This window comes from Poecilia reticulata, chromosome 10 (genome assembly GCF_904066995.2).
Source record: "Poecilia reticulata chromosome 10, P_reticulata-male-v2, whole genome shotgun sequence".
NCBI lineage: Eukaryota > Metazoa > Chordata > Actinopteri > Cyprinodontiformes > Poeciliidae > Poecilia > Poecilia reticulata.
In genome coordinates this window covers 28534568-28551116 of record NC_088839.1, presented here as the reverse complement: position 1 = coordinate 28551116, position 16549 = coordinate 28534568, and the positions used below count along the sequence as shown (strand labels likewise).

General features: G+C 37.6%; 1 protein-coding gene across 3 annotated transcripts in view; it reads left to right on the top strand.

Annotated features, from left to right (window-relative positions):
• Window positions 1-16549, top strand: part of pcgf3 (polycomb group ring finger 3) — a 48562-nt gene that overhangs the window by 22284 nt on the left and 9729 nt on the right. For all 3 annotated transcript variants that reach the window (XR_534755.3, XR_014089402.1, XM_008421162.3), the window contains exons 3-7: window positions 2072-2189; window positions 5147-5243; window positions 10953-11008; window positions 11225-11332; window positions 15812-15900. Coding sequence is in view for 1 of the 3 variants with exons in the window: in XM_008421162.3 (XP_008419384.1) it covers window positions 2072-2189; window positions 5147-5243; window positions 10953-11008; window positions 11225-11332; window positions 15812-15900 (468 nt within the window). In the remaining 2 variants the exon portion in view is untranslated. The remainder of the gene's footprint in view (window positions 1-2071; window positions 2190-5146; window positions 5244-10952; window positions 11009-11224; window positions 11333-15811; window positions 15901-16549) is intronic.

Sequence of the window (16549 nt, the reverse complement as noted above, 5' to 3'; positions counted from 1 at the left end):
CCGGCCAAATTTGTATCATTTTTGAATTGCAGCTGGGGGCCGCACAAGATAAGTCCAGGGTCCACAAATGGCCCCTGGGCCACAGTTTGGACACCCCTGATCTAACAGATGCAGTGAGCGTTCACACGTGCGCTGAGTTTCTACGAGTAAACTCCCAGGGATTTGCTAACAATGAAACCACAGTGTGTCACGCTGTTGCTCAACTCAGCCGGCGCTTCCTCTCTGTCGGAGCGTGATTCGCCCTCTGAGCGGCGAGTCGCGGCGCGTTCGTCTGCGTTGCTGCACAGCAGCTGTGCTCACTTGTGGATAAAAATCGGTAATGAGTTGTTTCCGCCGGCGATAAATGACTCTCCTGGCTCCTTGCTGGTGTTGTCAGGTTGGAGGTGGATTCAAGGGAGCAGCAGGTTATTAGCAGGGAATAAACGAAGATGCAAGTTGGCGTAGAAAACAATGATGCTCTGTGATCTAATATAAAAAGCTGCAGTATTATCCAACTCATGTGAGAGTTTAGTCAGAGAGGCTTACAAAGTATTAACCAATTACCCTCAGAGCAGATCCAGCAGCAGCAGCACTTCACTTCCAGGAAGCTGTCGGGTCATTTATCTTTATGAAAAGTTGATGAAACAAACTCAGATTGAGGAAAAAGAAAAACTAAAGTGATTATTTGAAATTATGTTGCAGATTCAGTTTATTTTTCCTTTTCAGAGACAGTTCTTACTGCTTCCTAACTGGATTCTTAATGGGTGGAAAGAGAAGCTTAGAGGTTAATAACATATAGTGTTGTGAAAAAGTATTTGCCCCCTTTAAATCGTCACATTGTGAATTTAAAATGCAATTTTTAAGTTATGATTTAACTTCTTAATAGGAAAAAATGATCTCAACCAATTTCACCCAATGTGAAAAAAGTATTGAGCATTTCTGAATCCCGGCAACGACTGTTTTGCTTAATTTAAAGCAAAAATTACTACCTAAATTCAATTTAACGACAGACTTTGACTAGGCCCCACTGAAACCTTCATTTTTGTGTGTTTTTATGAGTAATTCAGCAGTAAACCTCCTGGTGTACTTTGGATAAATTTAAACTTAAGTGCACTGAAACCATTCCTTCAATCAAAAATGACAGATTTAAGGTCATGCCACAGCATCTCAATTAGATGTATGGCCAGACTTTGACTAGGCCACGCTGGAAGTAGTTGGACATTGTAGTTCAGGATTTGCTCATCGTAGTTATCCATGTCCTAAAGCAGCTGAAACCATCACTCTGCCTCCACCATGTTTAATTAAAACCCTTTTCTGAAATGCTGAGTTAGTTTTACACTAATGGGACAAACGCCTTCAAATAAGTTCAGGTTTCGTCTCGCGTGTCGACAGAATTATTCACCAAAAGTTTCTGGGACCATCAAGATGTGTTTTGATAAATATATATTAGGGATGCAACTAGCGATTATTTTAGTAATCGATTATTTTGCCGATTAGTCAGTTAATTAAATAAAATATCTTGGCACATCCTGGTGATTTTTCATTAAATTATTTTTTATACAATATTGGAAATGCATTAAAATGTGCAAGTTGATAATTAAATTAATTTTGTAAATAAGAAAATACACATTTTGTTGCCGGAAATGCAACAAATTAGTGAATTTGAACAAAATTAAGATATATACAGATTTTTTTTCTACTTCATTGTCAAATGTATACATTTTATGAACAGGTTGCTGCTCCGGATGTGGTGTTCTTTATGTCTGTATGCTCCAGTTAAAGATTAATCGATTACTAAATTGGTTAACGATTATTTGAATAATCTTTAATACGATTAATCGTTTCAAATAACTCATGGTTCCATGCACTCCAGCTGGATTTTCATGACTCTTTCAAGAGAAACAGACCCACAGCACCACAGATCCTCCTCTATACCCTGTAACAGACGTGATTATTATAATCTAATCTCATCTTCGTCATTGCCATCAGTGTGAGCGGTGTTGTTTTGTGTCGTTGTGGTAGAGCTAACCGACGTCATGTGATGCTTGTTTTGATCTTCAGCCCGTTTCTTTGTGTCCCTGTTCCTCCCCAGAACCCCGACATGCTGACGAGGAAGATAAAGCTGTGTCACATCAACGCCCACATCACATGTCGCCTGTGTGAGGGCTACCTGATCGACGCCACCACCGTCACCGAGTGCTTACACACCTGTAGGTCCTTCCTCCCACGCTTTCCTGATCCGCTCAGTCTTCATCCGTCTCGACCCATTTCCTGTTTTCTTCTTTTTGTTCGCTTTAATTCTAAAAAGCACAATCACAGAAATAAACATCTTGTTGTTTTTTTTTAGCAGAAAACTGAAGCAGTTTATAGATATTTCTCTGTTGAAAGCTGATCTAAGTCAACATCTTGAGGTAATTGTGTGCACACACGATCACAGAGCGTGTAATCTGCACATTATATCTCACAAGAAGGGGGGAAATATCGTTCACACTGAGGTGCATCATTAGCTCGGTTCAGCAAAGTCGAATTACACCATCTGCTGCTTTCTGCAGTTTCTTACTATTTCGTTGGATCCGGGCTTTGGGTTTGACACAAAATTACCCTCCTTGAGTTAGAAGAGATCTTCATTAGTCGAGATTAATGTTTAGGCTGCATCATTAAAACATAACAGAAAATGTTGAATTAAAGTCTGAGTGGTATGAAGATGAAGGGAACACATGGGGTTATGTGCAAGATAAAAATATTTAAGCTAAAGTAGAATATTGTTCTTGATTTCTGATTTTAAATACATTTTTTAAATTGCAGATGATGGAAAATATCTTACAAACGGTCTTTTATTTTTTTTATTGTTGTATTTTTATTGATTTTACAAAAAACACAGTCACTATCATAATGCACAATACATTAAAGATAAGTAGGTTTGTGCATCATGATAAATAAAACAACCATTACAACTCTTATTTTCCAGAGAAAGATTACAACGTTTGAACTACAGAGTGGAGAAAAGCAAAATAAAAATAAAATAGTAAGAAGTACAAATAAATAGAAGTACACAACCTATAAACATATTACATAATAATAAAGTTTATTTATTACAAGAGAGTGGTTTTATGAAATTATCTGGTTTTATGACGACTAAATGAGGAAAGTTAAACATCTTGTAAAGTTTTATTTTGGTATCAGTTTTACAGATAAGAAAATATTTAATCTTGACAAATCAGCATCAAACTATTATCAGTAGAAGGACTTTGAAACAATTATACTTGTGACTTTATCAAGGCCTTTTTTCCATTAAAACATTTCTTACTTGTAATATTGTGTCTCTATTTTGCTAATATTATGATTTTATTCTTGTAATTCTAAGAAAACAATCCTATTTCTCCATAGATGCTTGATCCCTTTTTCTTGTTTTCTTATTCTGTTTGGGTTTTAAAAATCTTTTGAAATCTTTGCCATGTCCTTCATTAATTCATGTGCATGTTTTTATAGTTTGCGGTTCTTTTGTGAAATTATTTGTAAAACCCAGCTTCCTCTTCGTTTCTTCACCTCAACACTTCCTGTGTTGGGGCCTCTGCTGGCCTGCAGACTCGGTTTAAATGAAATCATCCAGTTTCTTTCTAGTTCCTGTCCAGATGAAGCCTTCTGCATTTCACTCTGAAAAGAAACCAGCTTGTTTTTGAATTCAGGGATCCCTGTGGGGTCACAGAGTTTACAAGTCTGCGTCCTGTTTATTTCATCTGCCGTCTGAAGCTGCTCACATGTGAGCTGAGCCAGTGTAGAGAGCTTAGCAAGCAGCGCGCTGACACAAAGCTGATACTTATCCTGCAGGAATTCTGGATTGTTTTTAGCTGCAGGCTGCTTGTAGCACTTGAAGGGAAACATTTATGATATTTGCAACACGAAAGAACAACGAAAAGGTCAGAGAAACCTGGATTAAATTCACAAAACAAACCCAGATGCTTCAGTACCGTTTGTCTCCACTAGAGGGCGCCCGGTCACCACAGATGGGAGCGTTCTTGGTCACTTCAAACATGAAGCGTCCAGACATGAGGCTTTGATTTTTGCCTCTCAGTGTGGAAAAAAGGGGGCTCCACCGTCGGAGAGCCGAGACAACAAAGACATTCGCATCACGTCATCGGCGCAGCTGCTCTGCTGCAATAAAAATGTCAAAAAGAGATGGATTTCACGGCACATCGGGCTCCGCAAATTACACCGCAGGATTCCACAATACGCTTATTGTATCCAACAAAAGGTGGCTGTAGTTGAAAGTAAAATTCCCTGAAGTCTGAATGTCATTTGAGGGGATTTGTACCTTGATCCAAAGTCGCTTTGTGATTCCGGATGAATCGTAAAACAAGGCACATTTGGTTCTTTTTAATTGAGACTTTGTTTTTTTCTTTCACACTGATGTGTTTAATCCTGGAGAGACTCTTTGCATGTTCCTGAGCAACACAAAATTCACCATTCAGTGAAGAAACACTGGGTGGCAGCTTGTTGTTGTTTGGAGCTGCTGGTCGTGCAGAAGTGTGCAAAGTAGAGGTGTGCATTTATCATAAAGAGTTTATCATAATTAGAATTTTGATTCATCATTTTCACACATAACTAACAGTATTATTGGAAATGTTATGCAGTAAATTCTGCAATATGATCAAATGCAGCAACATGTGTAGGCCTGTTGCAGTAAGCAACAAATTAATTGATGAGATAAATTAAAACAAGCTCAATAATTGGTCTTTTCTCTCTCTCGTTTTGCCAAAAACTAGATGAAAGAAGTCTTCAGTCTGGTTCTTTGGTCTCAACTATCCCTTTTTATGAAGGATAGTTTTGTTTAGAGACTATATAGTTCAGTTCAGTTCACAACTGTGTGCAGCTTAGTGACATAAATCACTTTTTTTATTTAATTCTTGTCCTGAAGAAGTCTGTTTCAAGTTGGAATGAACAATATTTGTGTTTGTGGCCGTACAATTGCCTAAAAAAAAAGGAGCAGTATGTAGTTTTTTTTAAATTATATGCACACGCTAATTGTTAAATTTCAGAACCATGGACGAATTTGAGGTTTGCAACTTTTAAAACCAAAGGAAATGCATCATTGTAGTGAGGCTGGGAGTGTAATGGAGGATGGATGTACGCTGCGTTGTGACGCTTCATCTGCTGTGTGTGTCCGCAGTCTGCAGAAGCTGCCTTGTAAAGTATCTGGAGGAGAACAACACGTGCCCCACGTGTAGGATTGTTATTCATCAGAGCCATCCACTGCAGTACATCGGGTGAGTGGGGGACCGCCGCAGAGCAGCACACACACACACACACACACAGTCTGCAATCAGCAGCACGCCGCCACTAACACGATAAACTGCCGAGGACTGAGGAGCCGATGGATCCATTTTATTCCAGCTCTGCTGCAGGGAGCAGCGGCCTGGAGCTGCTGAGGCTCTTGCTCTGTGTGTTTTTCTAATAGATGATGCATCTAACCCCAACTCATTCACAACCTCGCTCTACATAAACACTTCAGTGCTCTGCAGTTAGTATTACACCGTGTGTGTAAAACACCAGAGTCATACTGCTGGTGATTTGGTTATGTTTTACTTCAAAGCAGCCAGCGTTTCACTGTAATCTTTTATAAACGGGATTCCTGTAGCATTCAGGAGTTCCTTCCTTACTAACTAACAAACTAGGTGACTATTTAAGTAACTAACGCAACGAAGGCCTTGTACACAAGAGGTGCACCGATTTCTTTAATCTTGTGATGTTGGTGATCGGCCGATACTTCGTGTGAAGCTGACCTCATCCTCTGTTCCTCAGCAAAGGTCTAAAAATCACCCACTGTCCTCTCCTGTGAGAGGTTTGACTGTAGACCGGCCCACCGGGTCATTCTGCACATTCACAGTAATGAGAGTCGACCCACTGCTGCCAACTCAGAGACTTTCAAACAAAACCAAAAAAAAACTGGTTTTGGCCAAAATCGGAATCAGCATGTCAGACTTTTTAGAGATCAGTAAAAAAGCTGCAGTCGCTGCATCCCTGTTGTCCACATGTATCCAGCTATTTGATAAACAGATTCTCATGCGATTCACGTAACCTCCATTTAACATTAGGGATGCACAATATATCGGCACTAACATCGGTATCGGTCCGATAAATAAAACTGAGCCGATATGAACAGCTGATATTTATTTTTCTCTTGTCAGGTTTTAGTTTTGCTCTCCACTGCCCCCTATTGGTGTAGCATGTTTAAAACAACGCTCAGTGGATGAACACTTTTCTTAAACCAATCAGAAAAAAACATCCTGTTTATCGTTTTAAAAAGGAATTAATGCTCAATTCAGATTTTTTAATTTTCTCTCTTTTTTTTGCGACTTCTGTCTGACCTGCAGATTCTGTATTGGGTATCGTGATAATGTGCTTGATCAATAAGAGCAGATCTATTCAGTCTAATTCTATGCTTCTTTCTGACTTATTTATTCTAATTTATATTTAGAATTACTAATTGCACTTTCTGAACAATATAAAAGAAGATTTGCTGCCATTTAGGAAGTCAAGCTTTTGTTTTTATCAGTTTCTGTTTAATTTTTTAAATCAAGATTACATTTATTTAGATCTGCCTTTGATTACAATCAACTGGAACATTGATTATTATATTTGATGATAGAAGTTGACAAAATGTAATGTTTATTGCTTATTTTATAATTGGTAATTGTGTTGTTTTTACCATTTAAAGCACTTTGAACTCCCTTGTTGTGTAAATAAAACTGACTTTTTACCAGCTGCCTTTTAAAAACAAAATTAGTTCCTGTTTAGATGAAAAATACAAAAAAAAAAACAGTTTAGCAGACAGAAAGTAATGTTTGAACTCCCAAAGAACTATTAGATAAACTTTATAATTCAAGATGAATTGTGCTGAATTTTATTGATTATTTACGTAGAAGAACTGGAGAAAAGGAGCGTAGGAACCTATTGATCAAGAGCGCTTTAGCGGATTGATTGAGTGTCAAAACGCTTGGAAGGGAAATGAAAAGAAAAGAGGAAAGACTTCAGCACAATGCCCAACTTTTAAAGCTTTATTACTTTTTCACAGAGAGCCGGGGGATTTGCATTCTAATGAAACGCTAATGTAATTTCCCTGATTAGTCTGATCTGTAATCTGCGGCTGCGGTTCAGCGTCAGCTCTGCATGCCTGCAGCAGGAGCAGCAGAAATAACCTCTGGCCGTCTGAGATTCAGCTTATTGTTTGTAAACTTTTGAGTTGTTGGACATTTTTTTTACCTTTTTAATTTAGAGATACTTATTTCTATTTACCTTTGTCATGTTTTATGACATTTCAGCAACACAGTTTAAGGTATTTTCTTTGATTTCCTGGGTTAAAATCCCCAAAACTGGCAATGTGTGTCTTGATTTATCTCAGGGGTGTCCAAAGTGTGGCGCAGGGGCCTTTTATGGCCCTTGAACGGATTTTGTGTGGCCCCAATTCAAAAATTATATGATGAAGGTTGAGAGTTTGAATTTGTGATAAAATTATTCCCAATATAATTTTCGTACAAAGTATTTGTCTTTTTATAACCAAGTTTTAAAAAAAGATGAGACTTTTTCTGAAAAGCCAAAGTTGCTGCACCCAGTCAGCTTTTTTAAATTTTTTTATTGAACTTGACATAGCAAGCGTTTTGAAAGAAAGAAAGTGACCAAAAATCTGTTATCATTACTGAAAATAAGTAATCCTTTAGAACTGAAAACTTTTAACAACAAACATGCAAAATCTACAATGTCATATTAAGAGTTTTAGAGGGTAAAAAGGAGTAAAACTCAGAAATTAATTAATTTCAAAAAATTTTGAAACTTGGAAAATTATCTGTTTTAGAAAATTTGTGAAACAAATCACTAAATTCCTGAAATTAATTTTACAATACTAATAATTAAAAACATTTGATTCATTTTTTTAAATTTCTGCTTTTTGTTGTGGTTTTCCTTCAATCTGGGACAAACAGACGACATCAGATGGTCTCAGTTTTCTCTAATAAAAAGTATTTCATCAGATTGGGTGTTAACTTCACCTCCTTTTTTAAATCACTTTCAACCCAAACAGTTTCATCTGTTTCTGTTTGGACGGGTTTCAGTATATTTAGTGGTGAAACCTCAGCGATGCACATTTTAAGAAACTAATCCTTCATGACTTTAGAGATGAAGTTTCCGATGAAAGCTGCACAGCTGGTGCAGAAAGACGGGCGTTGCAGCGCTGCTGTTGAATATAAGTTTCATTTCTTTCTGTCTTGTTGAGAGGTTTTCTGTTTTTTAATCAGAATGTTTTAGGAAATGAACCAACACAGATGCTTCAGAAGCTTTAGGAAAACTAATCCACATCTAAACTCCATGTTTGGTTCTGAAATGGAAACTCCTGAGACAGAAAAACACGTTTCTGAGTGTTTTATTTTTGAACAGATTTACCAAAAACGATAATAAATGCGTCTTAATAGAATTTAATACAATTATATTTACTTTTAGTCCATACTTTGTTTCTCTCTCTTTTTTAAAGAGGTTGTGTTTCTGTGTTTTGGACCTCAGATTATTATAATTACTAGCTCTTTTGAAGTCACATTTATTCTAGTTAATGGTTCCTATCACAACTGATTTACATTTATATTAAAAAATACAATTAATGTGAATTTGTGGCAACAGTATTTGGTAGAATTAAGGTTTAATAAGCCCCTGAATTGATTTTCCAGTATTATTTTTGTGATTAATGCAGAATCAAAATGTTGCAGTTTTAGTTACCATCAGATAAACGGAACTGGCTGCAGGTTCATTATTTACATCACTGGAAATTAGACTTGACAACAAACCTCACAAGTGATTTAAAGCCAAAATGTCAAACAGACGGTAAATAAAACTCTTTGGCTTATTTATATTGATCAAACTTGACATAGATATCTGAATCTCTCTTTAAGAAATTAATCTGTTTACACACTTTTCTGAATTTCCAAGTGAATTGAAATGATCATTTTCTTATCTGCTATTTTTCAAACATAGAACATAAAAATGTTTTACCCCAAAAAGGTCCAAAAATTGTACTCAAGAGAAACACTACTTCAAAATATTTTCACTCAAGTAAAAGTAAAAAGTAGCCATCCAAGAAATTACTCGAGAGTAAAAAAGTATTTGGTAAAAAGCCTACTCAAGTATTGAGTAACTAATCAGATGATCAATCATTTAATCTTTAATGATTACACAATCAGACGGACCAAAATGTAAAGTTAAGTGTAATTTTGGTATAATAATTAACGAGTAACACAAAAAAAAAAGAGGCAAAATCAGGCAAAATAAAATGTATCCAAATAAATGTTATTTTTAAATAAAACTTATGAAACATTAACACAAACTGCAGGTGATTTTTTTTTTTTTGGTTTAAACATGTTTGTTTTTCATGCAGTAGGAAGAGAATCCAGAAATTTTACTCAAATAAGAGTAGAAATACTTAATAATAAATGTACTCAAGTAAAAGTAAAAAGTACAGCTTTGTAAAATACTTCTAAATAAATGTAATTGAGTAAATGTATCCAGTTATTACCAAATGTAACAGAGGAAAACAGTAAATTATTCAGTTACCAGAAACAAATTGGAAGTAGTTCCACCGTTTGTCCAGCAGGGGTCACTGTTTTGCTGCTCAGAGCTCGTTCTCTTTTGACCCTCAGCTGCCGCAGCGTTGACAAACATGCCACGTTTTCTGGATCTTTCCTCCATAACTCTGCTGCAAACTCGACACGCCGTGTCCGTTATCCGGCTGTCAGAACCAGGTGTCAAAAAGCACCGTCAGACCCGAGCCGCCCCCACTGTGCCGCCGTGTCACAAGCACAGGGGGAAAAAAAAACAGGCTACTTCACAGCCAGACTGGGAAGAGCATATGCTCCACACCAAATTGAGAGAGTGTCAATGTTACAACACATTTGACATTTTTCCATCTTGAGGTTTGGTGCTTTTTATGAACCAGAGTTTACAGAGATGCAGGAGGGCAAAGAAGTGAACATTTTTGGTTTGACATGCTGCATAAATCAACTGGTGGGTGGAAGAGTGACGCCTGTAGCTGCAGTCATTTCATATGGTTTCAAAAAATAAAAGCCTGCTCTCTACGTGAGAAGTGCTTTTACTCTCGTTTCTCCTCTTGGGAATCTCAGAGGAGTTAATGGACTTCCAGTTTAGGTGACAAGTTCAGAGCAAAAAACAGGAAATCCAATAGATTTATTTTCTAGATGTGGAATAATTTCTGTATGTCCACATGTTATTCCCGATCCAACTGTCTTAAAATTGTGCACTATAAAAACACAAAATCAAAGTATTTTCAGTTTAGTTTCTCCTGCACTATTTTAAAAGTCAATAATCAATGATTTTGATGAAAACTGACTAGTTACACTGGCAGATTATATCACTTATAACATGGGAAAAATGTGATATATTTTTTTTAAAATCAATTTTAAGGAACAATTTATTTAAAACCAGCTCCTATATCTTGATAAAACGTTTCATGCAAGTTAGTTTTGTCATTTCAAGTGTACCAAGATAACTAGACCAAAATACCTGGTAAGGTTTTGTGTTTTTACAGTGCACTCTCATGTATCAGAATGGCCCAGTCAAAGTCCAACTGAGAGCCAACAGATCCTCTCCATGTAATCAGACTGAGCTACAGCCGCTACAAAGAGAGTGAACTTTAACGGCAAAGAAAAGTCCATTTTTTACAGACTGACTCTTATTTGTAAATATTTAAAATAATTTTTCTTCCATTTCTCAATGATCTACTAATTTTTGTTGGTTAATCAAACTAAATACCACGGAAATGTTTGGGAATGAATCATCTTGCAATGCGGTGTACTTTAAATCGTAACTAGAGACTGAATAATTTCGGTTCTGAAATGTATAAATGAACATGTTGGATTAATGTTTTGTGTACAACTCTTTGGGTTAGGTTTGCTAACCGTTTCCTTCATCTGTTTTAGCCATGACCGAACAATGCAAGACATCGTCTACAAGCTGGTACCGGGACTTCAAGAGGGTAAGAGTCATCACCCTCTTTCATCAGAAACGGTTTTTAGCTTCATCCATGTTGCTTATATCCATCTGGCTGGTTTTACATCGTTAAAATATGCACGCACTTTGACAGCTCATCCTTCATTTATGGATTGTTTTCTAGACCCGAGCAGCTTTTAGCACAGATGTAATCAGACACTTGAGAAATCCCCTTTTATTTGTCGTGTTGCCTCTCGTGCAGCGGAGATAAAGAAGCAGAGGGATTTCTATCAGAAGTTGGGCATGGAGGTGCCTGGGGACATTAAAGGAGAGCTGTGCAACATGAAGACTCATCTAGAACAGCGAAACGGTACAAACACACCCTTCATGCACAGGCTTCAGAAATACTGCTACCATTTTGCAGACACTATTTCATGCAGTTGCTGTTTGTTAAGCAGCAACGGCATTGAGTCGGTTGTTTCCAGTTTTGAAGGTTTTGTTTATTCAGGAGATGTTTTTTTGTTTTTTTTCGATTTAGGCTGATAAACACTCAAACATTTTGGATTTTTTTTATTGCAAAGCTATGGTTGCAAGAAAAATTCATCAATTTCAATGTCTCTCCATACAAAAGCAGCAACAAATGGTAATAATAAGCTATACCATTCAGGCAGCCAGTGATTGAAATAGGCCATTTTCCCCTGAGTGGCTCCGACTGATGGTTTTCCAGTTCAGATACTTACTTTTTTGTTTACTTAATGCACCAAAAACCAGAAATGGTAACTTGTTTAGTTTGGAAATGCATCACCAATCTACACTTAAAAATGGAGGACAAAGGCAGAAACTCACAAACTGTCCCAATAGGCCTGTAACAATAAACCAATAAACCGATTTGTTGCATGATTTTCTTTTCTTGTCTCCCTTCCTACCAAAGCCTGGATGAGGGAAGTCTAATTTAGTCCCTTTTTTAAAGGTCAATTTTGTTTATAGAGGCTTCAGTATCCATTTTATTTGTTGCTTTGTTTATTTTTTTGGGATGTTTAAAATGTCTTTTCAGTGTTAAACCTTTGTAAGAAATGGAAGTTTATTGATCTTTGAGAATGTGTTCTCCGCATTACTATTATTCTTTTAAAATGGTCTCAAAACAACAATGTTATTATTTATCGCGATAACTTCCGGGACAATTTATCGTTGAGCAAAATGTATTATCGTGACAGACCTCATCCCAACTCTGACCCAAATCGGATGGTTTTGGCCCGTATGCAGTCCAAACTGAGCAGTTCTGATCTTTTCACCCAAATAAAAATCCAATTTGAGCCTCAACCAGATGTGGTACTAAATCGGATTCGTATCAGGTTTTCCTCACATGCCACATTATATTTAATATACCCTATATTATGTTATATATTATATTATAATACACATTATATTCAGTTTTTACATCACTGACTGCAGCCACTGATCAGATCTTCTGGTTTATTTTAAAGGGGCAGCATTATGTAAAATCAACATGTTTCATTGTTGTCCCCTCATCAGAAGCACAGCTGAAGTGTTGTCTTCTTTCATGCATGCATGAAAACCCCTTTAATTTCCCAGGGCAATAAAATAAAAATACAGTTTTTACATGTTTTAATGTTTAAAGGTTTTAAATGCCCTTCACCTCAGCAGTGTGTCACTGCTCTTATTAGCCTATGTAAAGAATGAACCCCCCTCAACCAGTAATGACTAACATTAGCAGCACAACCATGAGGAACAGCAGAAGCCATTAAACAGTACAGATGAAGGCAATTTAGCCAACCAGAGTGAGTTGATGGTTTGGTTTTTTTGCACAGTCGTTTTTCTAAACCGGCTCTCTGCTGCGTGTTGGTGTGAATGTGTGTCCAGAGGGCTGTCATGCTGGCAGACCTAATCGCTCGCTTAATCCCCCTCTCTGATTTTGGTAATTAAGGCTCAAATGGGAGAGGAACTGCTCTGATTCTGTTCCTCGAAGTCACTTTCGGCTGAATCGAGATCGAAGAGAAAACCATTCAGAAAGGAAATTAAAACAAAGGAAGTTCTGGACTTTAATTCAGCATCATCTCCACGCAGTAGATTAAAACTTAAATATTATTCCTCGGCCTCAGGCGGTGATGATATCTGTAGATTTATGCAAATATGGCCGATATCTGATTTAGCAGCGCTGGGTTAGTTTTAGGTTGATTTTTCATATCTTTTTTCTAACTACTCAGTCGTTCAAAGTTCAGTGTTTGGGAGGAACTTGAAGTCATAGCAAGTTGAAATAAATAGCTCTGATTGCTGATATTTGAGTTAGCTAATGGGTGTTTACAACAAATTTTCTTTTAAAGTCAATACATATTTGCTGCATCATCCTGATTTGATCTGCTGTAACTTCAGAAAATGTTTAATTTTTTATCCATCAGTGTATTTACATTCACTTTACAGAGCCGTCGCATTTATTGTTGCCACTAAAAAGATTTTTAAAAGTTAAAAGAGCACAGCTTTAAACCACAACTGTTCATGTTTTACACTCGCACATGAATTTACTGCAAATAGATGCACAATTATACAACTGTACATCTTTGAAAAGCAAAAGTGGAACCTCCTGCACAACCAGCAACAATTCAGCCAGTGGTTTCTGAACAGGAAGTCGACAAAAAAACACTTGTACTTTCCAGCAGCCATTGTTCAGCAGTAAAGCCAAACGTACTGGAGCTCTGCTTTGGTTGCTAGGTAACGGCTCAGTGCCTGTCAATTGTGACTTAACAATAAAGAGGTTTTTGAAGCGACTAATTTTCCTGACACCAAAACCATGGGTGGTTTTTTTAAGCACTTCGGCTAATTTCAGAAGCCATTGAGACCCAACTGGAAGCATAAAAATGTGCCAAATATGACTTTCGCATAATAGATCCCCTTTAACGCGTTAAATCTGTTTGCTTTTAAATGGAAACACTAAGTTCTGGAGGACTGCTTGACACCAGCCAAAACAAAAGCTGCTTCCACCGGCACACAGACTCATTTTTCTAAATTACCAGCTTTTCTGAGCACTTAACCCAAGAAGACTGGGTCGCATCGAGTCTGCAGAGTACACTTTTGCTTTCACGACAATCTAAACTCCCACGCCAACACACACAGATGGCTCACTCCATCTCTCACACGCTAGCCTGGAAACGTCATTGTTGCACGCCTGTGGGACTTCAGCGTTGTGAAGATGTCCCATAAATCAGAAGAGAGACAGAAGATCATTTGCTGACGGTAACGGGGGAGATGAAAAGACACGGCGTAAGACGCAGGAAGCGGCGCGATATGAGACTTGACTACAGCAAGGCCCTCCTGATGAGCAATAAGTGAGGCTAACGCTGGAGACAAACACCGGGACAAGCTTAATATTCCACAGAGGGACGGCGACGGTTGGCCCAGACGGAAAATACTCACTGAGCGCATCCACAGTCTGAGACACACACTCACATAAACACAGTTATCACCGCCGCTGAATCCTGGAGCAGACTGAATTTCTTTGTTTTCTAAAGGTTACTGGAAAGCAAAACCCATCTGTGCTGCTGTTCTGTCACCGCAACGCAATTTAGACTTAGATAACCAAGTTTTACAGCTAAAAATTCAATACTGCAACAATATCACAGGCAACAGGAAAATTCATAAAAGATGTGTACTGTAACTTGATCAGCTGGTGCTGCTTGTTCGTAGAGCTTTTATCAGATGGATGAGGAGCCTTCCCAGCGGTGAGGCGGCGCACTTGGACTGAACTTTTTCTGGTCGGCTTTCCCCTCAGCTCAGATGGTTTATATATTAAAAGCTGGAGACGGACGGTTTGTTCGCCATCTGTCATGTCAGGTTGAGGAGGCAACATTTACATCACCAAATTAAAGTAACTTCATCATTCAGACTCGAAAACAAACAGGTCCTGTTACATTTTTCTCTCTCTCAATATATAAATTAATATTTATATATTTAAATATATGATGCAGGAAATGAAATATTTTAGCTACATTAAAACTTAGAGTTCATTTCAGCATATGATATTTAAAAATCAACCTTATAACTTCTTATAATATATTATTGCAACATTGGAGCACTGTAAAAACACAAAACCTTACCAGAAATTTTTTGTTCTAGTTTTTAAAGGGTTAGAAAAGGGGTGCAGGTTTTAATGTTTGTTTTTTTTATTGTTTATTCAATGTTACATGACTGCGTTTTTGTTTTTTATTATGTAAAGCACTTTGAAATACCTCGCTGCTGAAATGTGCTATACAAATAAAATTTTATTTATTGATAGAACATCCATCCATCCATCCATCCATCCATCCATCCATCCATCCATCCATCCATCCATCCATCCATCCATCCATCCATCCATCCATCCATCCATCCATCCATCCATCCATCCATCCATCCATCCAGTTGTCTCTACCTCCTCTTATTTATCAATTTTTCCAACTTGCCATCCATCCTTTACTCATCCTGCTGACTCCCATCAATCTGTGCAGTCATCCGTCCATCCATTCATCCGTCCATCTATTCATTTGTCTGTCCCTTCTGCCATCTGTCCATTTTTCATCCATTGTCCATCCATTAATCAATCAATCAATCAATCAATCAATCAATCAATCAATCAATCAACCTCATGTATTTAAAGCCAGACCTCAAAAATATCTACGAATATCTTGTACTAAATACAAAAAGGCAAAATATATTAATTTAACTCTGGATGAAATGTGTTGAAGAACTCTGTGGCTCATAAATTTTGCACTTATTTAGTTTTTGTACTTTTCACATCTGCGTTTATGTATTATTATTTTTTTAGATTATCATAGTTTTTCTTCTTTTTCTCAAACAGGCGACACAAAATCAGAAGACACGGCGAATAAGGAGGCCGGAGAGGAGAAGCCAGAGGAGGACAACGACTATCACCGTAGTGACGAACAGGTTATTATAAATCTGCACAGATGGACATAATATTCATATTTGTTCTTTAGTAACTTTTATGGAGAAATTGGTTCTGTTTCCTGTCAAAACTTCAATTTCTGGTAACAATCTTACAGGCATGAACAGTCAGGCTAAACAACGCTGTGGAGAGTTGAGTTGTTATTGTTGCAAGACAGACTCTCTGCAGCATGAAGCTTGTCTCCTGATGCACAGGCGGAAAAACCTTTTTCATAACAAAAAAAAAGCGAAACTCAAGCCCTTCATCTCCAAAGAAGCTCTCCCTCCCCTGGATGTGGGAGGGGTTAGCCTGCCCCGACGACGTGGGTGAAGACCTTGCCCTTTTGTAAATTCAGCAGCGATGCAGAAATGCCCACAGAATGGCTAATACTGCAGTCTGAACGCAGTGATGTGAAATGTCACCGAGAGGTGGAGAGGGAGAGAGCCGGTAAATACAAGATGACATATAAAAGAGGGAGAAATTGCAGGAAATTGCAGGATTGAGAGGCCAAAATGGCTGCTGACAGCAACAAGGGTGATGAGGTGATCATGAAATTGGAGAATTTCATTCGCAGGATTTTTGTGTTTGACGGTACCTAGCCTCACGCTAGGTGACTGAAAAGGTGAAGCTCATCCGAGGAGGAGAAAAGAG